The sequence below is a fragment of the Xiphias gladius genome, chromosome 4 (assembly GCF_016859285.1).
Source record: "Xiphias gladius isolate SHS-SW01 ecotype Sanya breed wild chromosome 4, ASM1685928v1, whole genome shotgun sequence".
NCBI classification, from domain to species: Eukaryota; Metazoa; Chordata; class Actinopteri; order Istiophoriformes; family Xiphiidae; genus Xiphias; species Xiphias gladius.
Window position 1 is genome coordinate 13891848 of NC_053403.1, and position 11374 is coordinate 13903221.

At 42.2% G+C, this 11374-nt stretch overlaps 1 protein-coding gene across 1 annotated transcript; it reads right to left on the reverse strand.

Annotated features, from left to right (window-relative positions):
- Positions 1 to 5511: 5511 nt before the first annotated feature.
- sox7 (SRY-box transcription factor 7) lies at positions 5512 to 9067 on the reverse strand. The gene is made up of 2 exons (XM_040124448.1): positions 8836 to 9067; positions 5512 to 7798 (listed from the first exon to the last, which is right to left on the reverse strand). Exons 1-2 carry the CDS (start codon positions 9065 to 9067, stop codon positions 6807 to 6809), a joined length of 1224 nt encoding a protein of 407 aa, XP_039980382.1. The 3' UTR covers positions 5512 to 6806.
- Positions 9068 to 11374: the final 2307 nt, after the last annotated feature.

Consider the following 11374-nt stretch of genomic DNA (forward strand, 5'->3'; position numbering starts at 1 on the left):
AAAACAAATAAAATCATAAAAACAATGGTAACAATAGTAACAAATAATAAGGATGAGATGATGTGTTTATGGCTGTACCATTTAGCAAATAAGGTACTTAGTGGTTTGTTCCTTACTTGGATTTTTTTAACTACCCAGGAATTTGAGTACTTTATCATAGAGTGTTACCACTTAAACTTTAGATATGATTTTTCCTTCCAAACTAAAACGATCTTATCATGCTTTCTATTGTGTATTTATTCTATTCTTATTCTAAGTTAAGGTCAGGAACAGCACTGAACATTGACGTTTGTCATTTCACTCTGCCTAAAAAATGTTCCTTCTGTAATTCTACATCTGACAGTTGTGAGAGAAATCTTTGGAACCTTAATACATTTGTCATTTGCTGCTGTGATTTTATTACTTAGTTTAATGGAAATGTATTCTTTTGCATTTCAGTGTTTTCATGTAAAGCCGTGCCTTGAGCTACAGAAGAATCACAACATACAAACATGATACCATATTTCACTCCTTTGATTGAAATAGCAAACATCGTTTCCTTTGCTTTCTTCTGCTTCAGATAAATCAAAACATAGCTTCTATTATAACACTTTTTAAATTGTGAATATTTAAAAACAACTATAAACATTTTTAGGAATGTGAATCTAATTTCAGATTTATAGCCACTAACGCAGCTACGAGATGTGTAAAGTAGTCAAATAGTGATCAAAGTAATAAATGGGAAATAGGAAAAAACAAAAATGCTACAAACATGAATGGCAAGGATTTTAAATCTTTAACTATAATATTTAATAAATCACAACTGTTAAAATATATCTATCAAAGGGTCCTTTTTGGTGCTGTTGATTTGGTCAGCTAACACTCTGCACTGCAAAGCTATTTCCCTTTAGGATAATAAAGTTATTGCAATCTTATATAACTGTTATGTTGTAACCACACAAATCTTATGAATGATATTTGCTGAAATATTTAAAACTTAATGACCCTCGGTGTGTCTCAGAAGCTGTCATTAAGCAGCCTGGCGGTTTGCTTTGTCTATCCTCCACGGTAGCTGTTAAAAGGGGCTCTCTCACACCACTGAACTTATAACATCACTCATCTAAATCATTAGTGCGTCTGCTTTTCAGGATGCACGCTGAGTAAAGTCTGTTGGTGCAGGAGAACGGGGCCAGAGCCACAATGGCAGTATGTAGGCCCACTAAAATGGAAAAGATGGGGAGTGATTTAATGATCAAAGGCATGTAGCCCTTGCCCTTAAAAAGAATAATGTGTTAACGTTTGAACGTTTTTCGTAACTGTGAATGTGTAAAGAGAAAACAGCAACATCTCAGGACAAAACCAATACTGAGCGTTCCAAACTTAGCAGAAATTAGCCATATCCTTTACAATTCAGCTGCATGACTCAGCTTTAACAACCTGGTCATGATAAAACATTGCCTCCAGAATATGAAAACATTGCTCCCAATATTGTAATTAGCTCAGTTAAAACATGAATCAAAATATGTAATGCGTCTTCCAGCTATTCCCAAAATACAAGATCACACACGGAACAGATAAGGATGTTCTATCTCTTAAATGGAACAACCACATTGCAATTAGGAAGCACAATAGGAACATCCTCCTCCACATTGAGGTGAAGAGTTACACCACCCCTGGGAGAATTTGCAGCAGTCAAAAACAAGCCAAATAGCGCAGCAGCATACATAGCGGAGACCAGTGCAAGCCATGCTATCAGAGAGAGAGAGAGAGAGAGAGACCAGTGCAGGTCAAGCTGTAAAAATAGGACTTGCACACATGCAATTTTGAATCACTTGTTTTGAAAATAATAAATCTGCCTAAAATTGTTTTATAACTTTTCAAACCCAAGTTTTCCAGACTGTTTTCATTGTGGTTATAATTAATACACAACTAGAAAGCTCTTATTGAAGTGTTTTTATGGGGAGTTTACTAAAATGCACTTACTTCTGGAAGAAAGCACATTTCTCAATCCTTTTTTGCACATTCTGCAGTAGAGCACAAGCTTTCCTGCCTGTGCCGGTTTGGTAATCAGGCTGTGCTTATGGGTAAATGGAAATCTAGCCTTCTCCTTCCCTGTGTTGGCAGCCATGTGCTGGCCTCCCTCTGTGCTTTTGCCGGTCGCCTGTATCTGCTTAGAACAGGTGCCGGATCCCGTTCAGCTGCAGCATTCACAGCACAGGTACGGGTGGGAGGCCCTTGGCTGCTCGCACGGTCCCCCAAGTTTTCCAGGGGTCCCCATCTGTGTCCCCGCACATCCTCTGCCACATGGCACCTGTCCCTCGACGAGTCTGGTCCATTCTTCGTCCGGCGACGTACACGCCTGCCCGCCACCCCACACTCTGCCTGTTGTTGAGCCACAATGAGATGAAGAATAGCTGCACTCCATAATCCCTTGCTGTGAGATGTGTGTGGTTTTTTTTCCCCCCATCTTTTCCTCCTTTGGCCAAATTCGGGGCCAAGTACAAATTGTAAACAGGTTATTATGCTGCTGTAACACACTCCAACTGGAAATGCACTCCGACAACATTTAGTATTTACTGATGTAAGTGTGTCTTCATCTGTCACACAGAGTAGTTTAATTTGGTGTAAAGTTCACTGCATTTAGTGTGATGAGGACTTTGTAATGGGTTTGTTGTTTTCTATTAGCGAGGCTTAACTGGAAAAGAAGTAATTATTCCCTCAGGGTCACCTTGAATATCGACTTTGCTCCGTTTAGTAGCAAATAATTATTTATGATATATGCATCTTTAAAGTAATTGGCTCATAATGCAGTGAGAATACAACAGCTCACTCAAACACAGCACAACATATCTGTAGAATGAAGCTTTAAAGAGCATCTCCGTCTCATGCATTGATATACCTTAGTCACGTAGTTCAAATCAGCCGTTTCCTCTTGACCTACAGTTAATACGAAGAAGAACGTCATATAGCACAAATGGTCAACCTCCAAATGTGAAGTGATTGGACGCTCCCTCTCCGGCTACACAATGGACGCTGGACCAACCAGACAGTCAGCCTCCTCCGTGCCTCCGGAGAACACAACATTTAAAGTGATCACTGCTCACCTCAGTCCCAGCAGATGGATAATACTTTACACAGCTGTGCAAGCTCTGGGCCCCGTCCACACACACCGAACCTTACGTTGTTACCTTGACAGTTGGTGTTGAGCGAGACCGTTGTTTGTTTGCCCAGGGAAGTGACATGACCGCAGGGTAGGAAATAGGAAACATAACAGACTACCTGACAGACTCATTCCACGGGCTTGACCTGAGACTGGAACTGAGCCAGCCAGCAATCAGAGAGAAATAATAAGAGGAGGCTCTTTGTTTGTTCAGCCTATATCCTTATATACGCAAATATTATAAATCTTGTGATACCGCAAGTGTGTGAGAGATTCAATTAGTCAAATTAAATAGATTATGCACTCCCTTCTCACAGATTTCCTGCAAGTGCCTTTGTGTGTAAAGTGCAAAGTTTACGCAGTGCACAACAATGTCATGCCACTGTTTGTTGACACTTTATTTTCCCTTTCCTTTTTTGTTGATTTATTGCAGCTAGAAGAGCAGCGGTGGCTGTCTTTGGCTTTTAGCAGTAGAGTCTGACTAAGGGTTAATGAGTCAACTCCTAGGGAGGAAAGGATTGAGGCTGACAAGTTGAGTGTTTTGCCCTCACTTCCCGAAAACTTAAAAGTTACGGGATCCAAAAAACTCAGTAAATATTCCTGTAGAGCTCTTTTGGGCATTTCAGAGAATAGGTTTTGATGCGCTAATCAAAGCAAGCGTTATTATATGGACTGGTCATTACTTAGTCCTTTTTCAATGAAAAGCACTGCATATTTCATGGTTTAGATACCAAATGGTGTTTATTATCTCACTGCAGAGGCATCTTGTTGGGTAAAAGATGATCATAGTCAAAAACAGAAGCAACATTATACATAATTTTAATAGGAAATGCAGATACAGTATATTATAGCTACACTATAAATAGCCACTGTTTAAATATGTAACATGTTTTCGTTGTCCAATGAAAACCACGTTTCTCCAGTCCTGGCAGTTTTTAATTTTTTTCAGATAAACTGAAAGACTAAGGGTTTCTGGATGGTTTGAAAAAATTCTACTTCACAAGTAAAATAAACAGTTTTTCAGAGAAAACCATTGGATTATGTGATTATCTAATTCATGAAATGATGACATTTTGGCGATACGTGGTTGTCATCGCATTTTATCTTGCTTATATATTTTGTCCATGCCTAAATTTCCATAGTGGCCATAATGATTTTCTGGGTTGTTTGGATGAAAAATACTATAAAATATCAAAGCACATAGGAACAATATGATATGATGTTTTTTTGTTCAGCAATTTATTCTAAAGTATAGCACCTCAACTCATGCATGACTTGAGGTTTCTGTGTGTCATCTAATATGTGGATGTTCTGTTGATGCTTAAGTCTTTGTCCTTGTCCGTGTTACCGTGTCCTACCCTGAGGTGCTGGATGTGATTGTTGAGACTTTTCATAGCGTCTTTTACCGAGGGAGTCCGCAGCAGCACCCTGACCTGACCCCGACAACTCTGAGGGCTGATGCTGCAACTCAGACTACTCTTTCGCCCCGGATGCCGGGGGCACCGCCCGTCCAGCTCCCATATCCAAAATGTGGTTGCACTCAAATGGACCCTCCGCAGAGTTTTGAACTCCCTGCAGGCACAAAGGGTAATGGTATAACCCCAAAGAAACGAGCACAATATGCAGCCAGCTGCAAGCACTGGTAGATGATGAATGTTGTCATCTTAGTCAGCTTAATCACAATCACAGTAAGTGTTGGAAGGTGTATCCAAAGTGCATGATCGTATTTGGATACGAGGACCAAGTAAGGTCATTTTTGTGTAGATAAGTTCACAAGTGTTGTTTTCCGGTTTCAGAGTAAGAAACCGTTTTTTTTGCTCATTTCTTTGTGGATTTTTGTGATGTGTCTGTGGTCAAGGTACAACTGGGCAGGTTGACAAAGCCTCTCCTGAAAAATGGTGGGTAAGTAAAGACGGGTAAGTAAGATGCTAATCAGCGCGGCCGTGTTTCCTCCCGCACACTGAACAGCGGGTTCCCTTCCCTCACTCTGGCTCTTTAATGCAGGGCCCAGCCAGGCCCAAACATCCTGACGGAGAGAGGCTTTTCCCTTATCAGTCAGGAAACACCGCTCCTCTGCCACATCCTTTTTACAAGAAGCACGACTCAACCGTTCCCAAAAAATGCAGGAAGACCAGCCAGACTCCAGGATTTGTCAAAAGCCCCCTGAATTCCTTTTATCGAAAAAGAAAAATTCAAGAGAACAGAGGGGGTGAGAAGGGGAGGAGTGGAGAGGAGAGAGGGGGAAAAAAAGAGAAAAATGATGGTGTAAAACAGTCTACGAAGCTGCGGGATTTATTTTTTTATTTATTTTGCACAGATTACGAAAGGTCTGCATCAGCAAGATATAACATAGGATGAGGGGGTGGGGGTGGAAGGGGGGGTCCAGAGTGCCTAAGAATGGCACCCACAATAAGACTCTAGGAAAACAAAGGATGGTTGAGATGGAGGCGGGTGGCGACGGCTGTGCCTGTTTTACACTAATCCTCTGAACCGGGATGAAATGAAAGCGAGAGGAGACGGATGGAGAGGGATGATGTGATGGAGGGTGGAAAAGCGAGCAGGGGGAGTGGGTGTCATAATGGGCCACTAGCAGTAGAACAGCTAGACAGAGCCTGAAATAGAAGAATACATGGTGTGACACTGAATTCAAAGATGGACAAGTAGCACACACCATTTGTCAAAAACTAGTAAGCAGGAGTCCTACTTCCTTTTATTGTTTTTATTTAGGAATCTGATTGTATAAATTATGTGAATCAATAGAAATGTGTTTCATCTGCTACCGCACACTGTCTTTTAAGTATATCAGTTATTGCCAATATCTCCTGTTCAGATGTTATAGTGAAATAACAAAAGGTTTTATTATGGTATGTTGTCTGTGGGCACATTATCCAAGTAGAACTGCATTAATATAAAAATTGACCTTTATTTTAAATTATTGTCTTTCACAAACCTAAATCAGCATACAGTTATATTTACCATTATTATTTTTCATCGTAGAGGTTATGATTATATATTATTAAGTACTTGAGAAGAAGTATAAACGGCTTTTTTTCTTCATTATACATTGTTTTGTTAAATTGCATAAGAAATGTCCAACTAAAACCTCATTCAATTACAACTACTGAGGTAAGACTCCCAAACTAATGAGAGCAAGAACATATAATACGAACATTCGAATGGAAAGCGTTGATAATAGCACTACAGTTAGCATTTATGCGAAACATCGAAGGACTTAAATTAGCTTCTAAAGAGCATCTGTACACGCTTATGTGGCAACAGTAACTGGTGACATTTACAAGTGGACAACAAGTCTTTTATGATTGTTCTTCTGGTTTAGAAATTTCACGACAACTGGAGTTGGCCTACTATAATATTTTGTGTCTGCATCCCTGAGGTGTCCATCTCCCTTTCTTCATATTCCTCCAACTGCTCTTTGTTCTTTCCTCGGCTCCAGACAATCATATTGCTCAGTAATCAGTTCAGTTCAGGTTTCAATCATGGTGGGATGACGTTGCACAGAGTTAACACGTGTTTGAAATTAGACAAAGGAACACAGAAATCTTCCCCTTATCGGCACCCAAGTGCAACATCATCCCAAATTTCTTCACCCATTTCAAACCCTGTAGAGTCTGATCAGTTGCAAGTAGAATGGGTGCTGTAACGAAGTTTACGAGATGCCATAGTTGTTGTAGTAGGCCGCTGTTGCGTCTGCCAGCACGGAAATGAGGCTGGTTTCTGTGGTGCTACTGGGACACGCAGTGGCAGAAGCAGTGGCGGCTGATGCCACCTGGATGTGTCCTGTAACAGTCATGCTGCTGCCCTGCTCAGTGTGGAACCCGGTCCCATTGGAGTTCAGGTACTGGTCAAACTCATTGCGGTCCACCTCTCCCAGGAGCTCGGCCTGGCTCAGCTGGTCTAGAGTCTCCAGGTGGCCTTGTGTCTCTGGTGGTGGGGACAGCTGACCCAGATGGCCCTGGTGGAGCCCGTGGTGAATCTGGGGGAAAGATGAGGTACTGTAGTAAGATAGCGGAGTGCCAGGGATCAGTCCACTACCACCTCCAGTTTGGGACATGTGAGGAATGTGACCTATGTGTGTGCCCCCACAGTGGATTTGGGTCTGGGTGTAGTCAGTGTGGTAAGGGGGCGGGCTGCCCATGTGTGTCTGATTCTGATGGTGCTCATCTGGACAGGAGGCGGAGGAAGAGCAGGAGACAGAGGAGCTGCCAGACGTCGAGTAATATGAGGGGGGTACATGCTCGTGGTCCATGGCATCCAAGGGGGACATCTCGGGAGGAGTGGGCAGGCCGTAGGGGTAGGTGTCGAAGCTGCTGCTGGAACCCGTGGGGTCCCTGAAGCTTCTGACACTGGGCAGGGCCGGGCTGGGGCTGGAGAACCCGTTGCTGACACCATTAGGGCTGCCCTCATCTTTGTCGAGGGGGTGACAGAGGGCTCGCTGGTCGGGCAGGGCGTTCTGATCAGGAGCCAGCCCGCTCAGGAGGAAGCCAGGGTCCACTCGCTTGCAGATGCGTTTCAGCTGTTTCTTCCGGCGAGGCCGATACTTGTAGTTGGGGTAGTCCTGCATGTGCTGCACCCGGAGCCTCTCTGCTTCCTCCACATAGGGCCTCTTCTGCGGGGGAGTCAGGGCCTTCCAAGACTTGCCTGGATAAAAAAGAGACAGATTTTTTTTTTAAATATTTTAACCAAAAATCCTGAATATGGTTCAACAAACTAGGATGCAATGTTATTTTTTTAAATTCCTGTCTGTTTTCTGTTATAAACTAATATTAAAATGATGGACCATTTTTCCTCACATTCTAAAAATGTCTAACAATTTAGTTAACTTGTAAAATAACTATAAAAATGTTAAAAAGAAAAGGTTTTTTAAAAGTAGTAGGCCTACATTTCTTTAATGGAAATTTAAGGTATTAAATTCATATGAATAATGGTGGGATCACGACATCATCTCCTGAATCACTCTGGCTCTCTAAAACAGACTTTACGTTAAAATATAACAAATCTCCATAAACTTTTTTTAGAGTCTTGATTTATTTTGCTCATGCATGACAATTACCAAAAAACGAAGGAATCATCTGGAGGTATTAAAACTTACTTAAAAAACTACTGCCTCAACATTCAGCTTCTTTTTTTTGTGGGGGGGCTCTGAATTGTCCTTGAGAAACGTAAATGCGACTAACGAATTAAGATATTTACGGGGCATTTCCCGTATTGCTGTTCTGCTCTCGGCTTAAAGATTATTTTTCCCCGATCGCGACGCAAAACAGTACATTTGAGTCCTTCTCTGTAACTATACTCTCAGCGAACCTGACGGTGCGGTGACATTAACCTTTAAATTTCAGGGGGAATTTTGCGACGCGTTTCAGGATGGCGCTCAAGTTGTGTGAGTAATTTCCTTGGTCGTAACATATGACCGGCAGCAACAGAAAACGCTGTTTTGGTGTTTTTCCTCAGCACTTTAAACACATTTTTTTTTTTTAAGTTTATTTAGGTTTTAATTTACCTTTTGGAGTCGAAAACTACTTGAAAACTTTTGTGAAACAACCGAGGCCTGAAGGGAATTGTAAGTGCGAGGAAGGCTAAAATGCAGCAATAATAATAATAATAATCCTAATCCTAATAATAATAATAATAATTCGTTTTTAAATCTTAAGTCTTTAGATAACTTTTCTCCTCCTCACCCAACATTTTGCTGAGCTCGGCGTTGTGCAGGTCCGGATTTTGAACCGCCAGCCTCTTGCGCTCATCTTTGGCCCAGACCATGAACGCGTTCATGGGCCGTCTGATCCGCGGCTCCGGCGCCTTGTCCACGGGGGTCCTGTGCGGGCCATGTCCGTCGGGCACGTCCCCGTCTCCTGGAGGACACTCGAAGGACTCCGGCCACGACGAGTACGCGCTGATGAGGGCTGCCATCTGCGCGCTCCAAACTTAAGATGCGCCTCTCACTCTCTCTTTTTGACAAACTTTGCCTTCTCTCTCTCTCGCTCTCTGGTCCGACCTGCGGGCGGATTAAAGAGCCCAAAAACTCCTTAAACTTTTTTTTTTTTTTTTTTAAACAAATGCAGCAACTCGCCGACCAGATCACCGGAGCTACAGGCTGCGGTCGGATGTGAGTGCGGGTTTGGGGGAAGAAAGCGAAGATGTGCTCAGGCGGCGGCTCCTCCTTGCGAGCTATGATTCAGTCTTTCCTGGTGGATGGGGGGAGCGCTTTATATTTGAGGAGCAGGTTCCAGGAGAAGCCCCGGAGGACTCTCGGCTCCTCCTTGATTGCAAGTTGAGCCCCGTGAAAGGGAAGAGAGAGAGCGCGCAGCATTTCAACACTACTAACTACTTAAACTGGCCTCACAACAAAACGACACTTTACACTGACAGATCGTGTAAATTCTGTATAACCGACAGGACAGAACATAATAATTGGGAGTAGCTCATGATTCTCTTCTTCTTTTTTGGGAGCTGCTGATCACCAATGACTTTTTTTTAGGACAGCCATGCCACCAAAGTTTGTCCAACAAGGAGAAATCTTTTTGCAAACATTAAAGCTCTCGTTTAGTGGTGACAAAGGGGGATTTGGCAACTTCAGTTTTTTTTTTTTTTTCTTTTCCAGTCAACAAGGAAATCCTCACCTGGCAAACTTCTCTAACCTGTTCTGCAGCGTACTCAATACATCACAGAGCGAACTGCACTGAGATTTTTATATTTCCACTGAACTCGAGAAGCCAGCCAGTATGTCACAGTAATTGCATTCAGAACCAAAACACATCACTCTCATTTCTAGTAAAAGCATATTTTTCTATTTTTTAGAAAACATACACTTTTTACAGACATTACTAGTTTCATTGTTTGTTTTTTTTTCTTCACACTTCATCTCGTAAAGCAAAATGTCTTCCTTTTTTTTAACAGTTTGGGTGGAGATCAATTTCTGGAAGCTCTGAGCACATCTGTGGGTAAGAGCAGAGATAGGACTACTGAACACACACTACAAACAAATCAGTTTCCTTCTGTGGCCATAGGCGAGTGCATATCAAATCCAGGAGTTCCTGTTGACAGGATACTCTTGGGCTGCAGCCATAGAGTAGCTCTCTCTCTCTCTCTCACTCTCACACACACACACACACACACACACAGGCTGCCCAACCACTCGCTTCTGATCACAGGTCAGATAGTATCTTGGTTTGTAATATTTATGCAGGAGGGAGTAACCTCAGACAGGAGGAATTTCCAACTCTCTTTCCCCCAGAGTTAATCCACAGGAAAAATGCATCTCAAGTTGGAATAAACGTCTTTCGGTCAGTAGCGATTCCTTCACCCATCAAACTGAAGTGTCAGCTCCAGCTTTGTGTGAGACTTCACCCACCCCCCACCCCTCACACACACACACACACACAGGAACAGGATACGGCACCTGAAGCCACAGATTGTGCATAGAGCAAGCACATTAGTGATATATAGGGCTGCACTTCCTCTTGCTGGTCTGATGTGGGCCACGTTGATGAGCAGTCAGTGAAAGTCAGCATTACAGAACAAGTGTGAGCTGATGGAGGACGGACAGTCAGTCAGTCAGTCAGTCAGTCAGAGCTCGGAATTGAGGGTTTCTGAAACGACTGATAGTTCTGTGTGTTAACTGCTGTGTCGGTGTGAGTTGTATCAGCCTGCTGTTGTTCACCCTCTCAGCTTCTATGATTAATATTTCTCTCTATACATAACCTGCTGTCGTAAATCCCAAAAGTGTCCTTTTAATGTAATTCACAAAATAAAAGTGAGCAGCATCATTCTGTGCACATACGTCTATAAATGGCGATGGGAGGTTGTGACTTATAAAAGGAAAAATCTTTTCATTTAAGTACCTTTTTATTAAACATGATCACCACATCAGTTGGAAACATTTTTATTTGAAAAAGGATCTTTATTTTCATTAATTGTCTAAATCGATCAAAATGATGCACACTGTAATTTAGCAAAGATAAATGCTGAGTTTCCAAAGCAATTTACGGATCTATTTTGTACTATTGTACCATCTAATTCATCTTCTATATGGACTAAAAGGTCTAGTAATGAATTGAGCTGAGTCATCTCCACGGGTGGATGGGGACGGGGAGATGTAAAAACACCTTCACACCTGAGATGGTTACAGTAATACTCAGGTTTAGTTTCTATCGCTGGATGACAAATTAAGCAATCCAATGTCGGTTTTTCTAAACTTCAACCCATATAAATGACGAG

Excerpts from the sequence above, each read along its gene's own strand:
- sox7 (XM_040124448.1), bottom strand. The coding sequence starts at position 9,067 with ATGGCAGCCCTCATCAGCGCGTACTCGTCGTGGCCGGAGTCCTTCGAG. Across the intron at positions 7,799-8,835 it reads CGAGCTCAGCAAAATGTTGG|GCAAGTCTTGGAAGGCCCTG; the intron begins GTGAGGAGGAGA and ends TTTTTTATCCAG.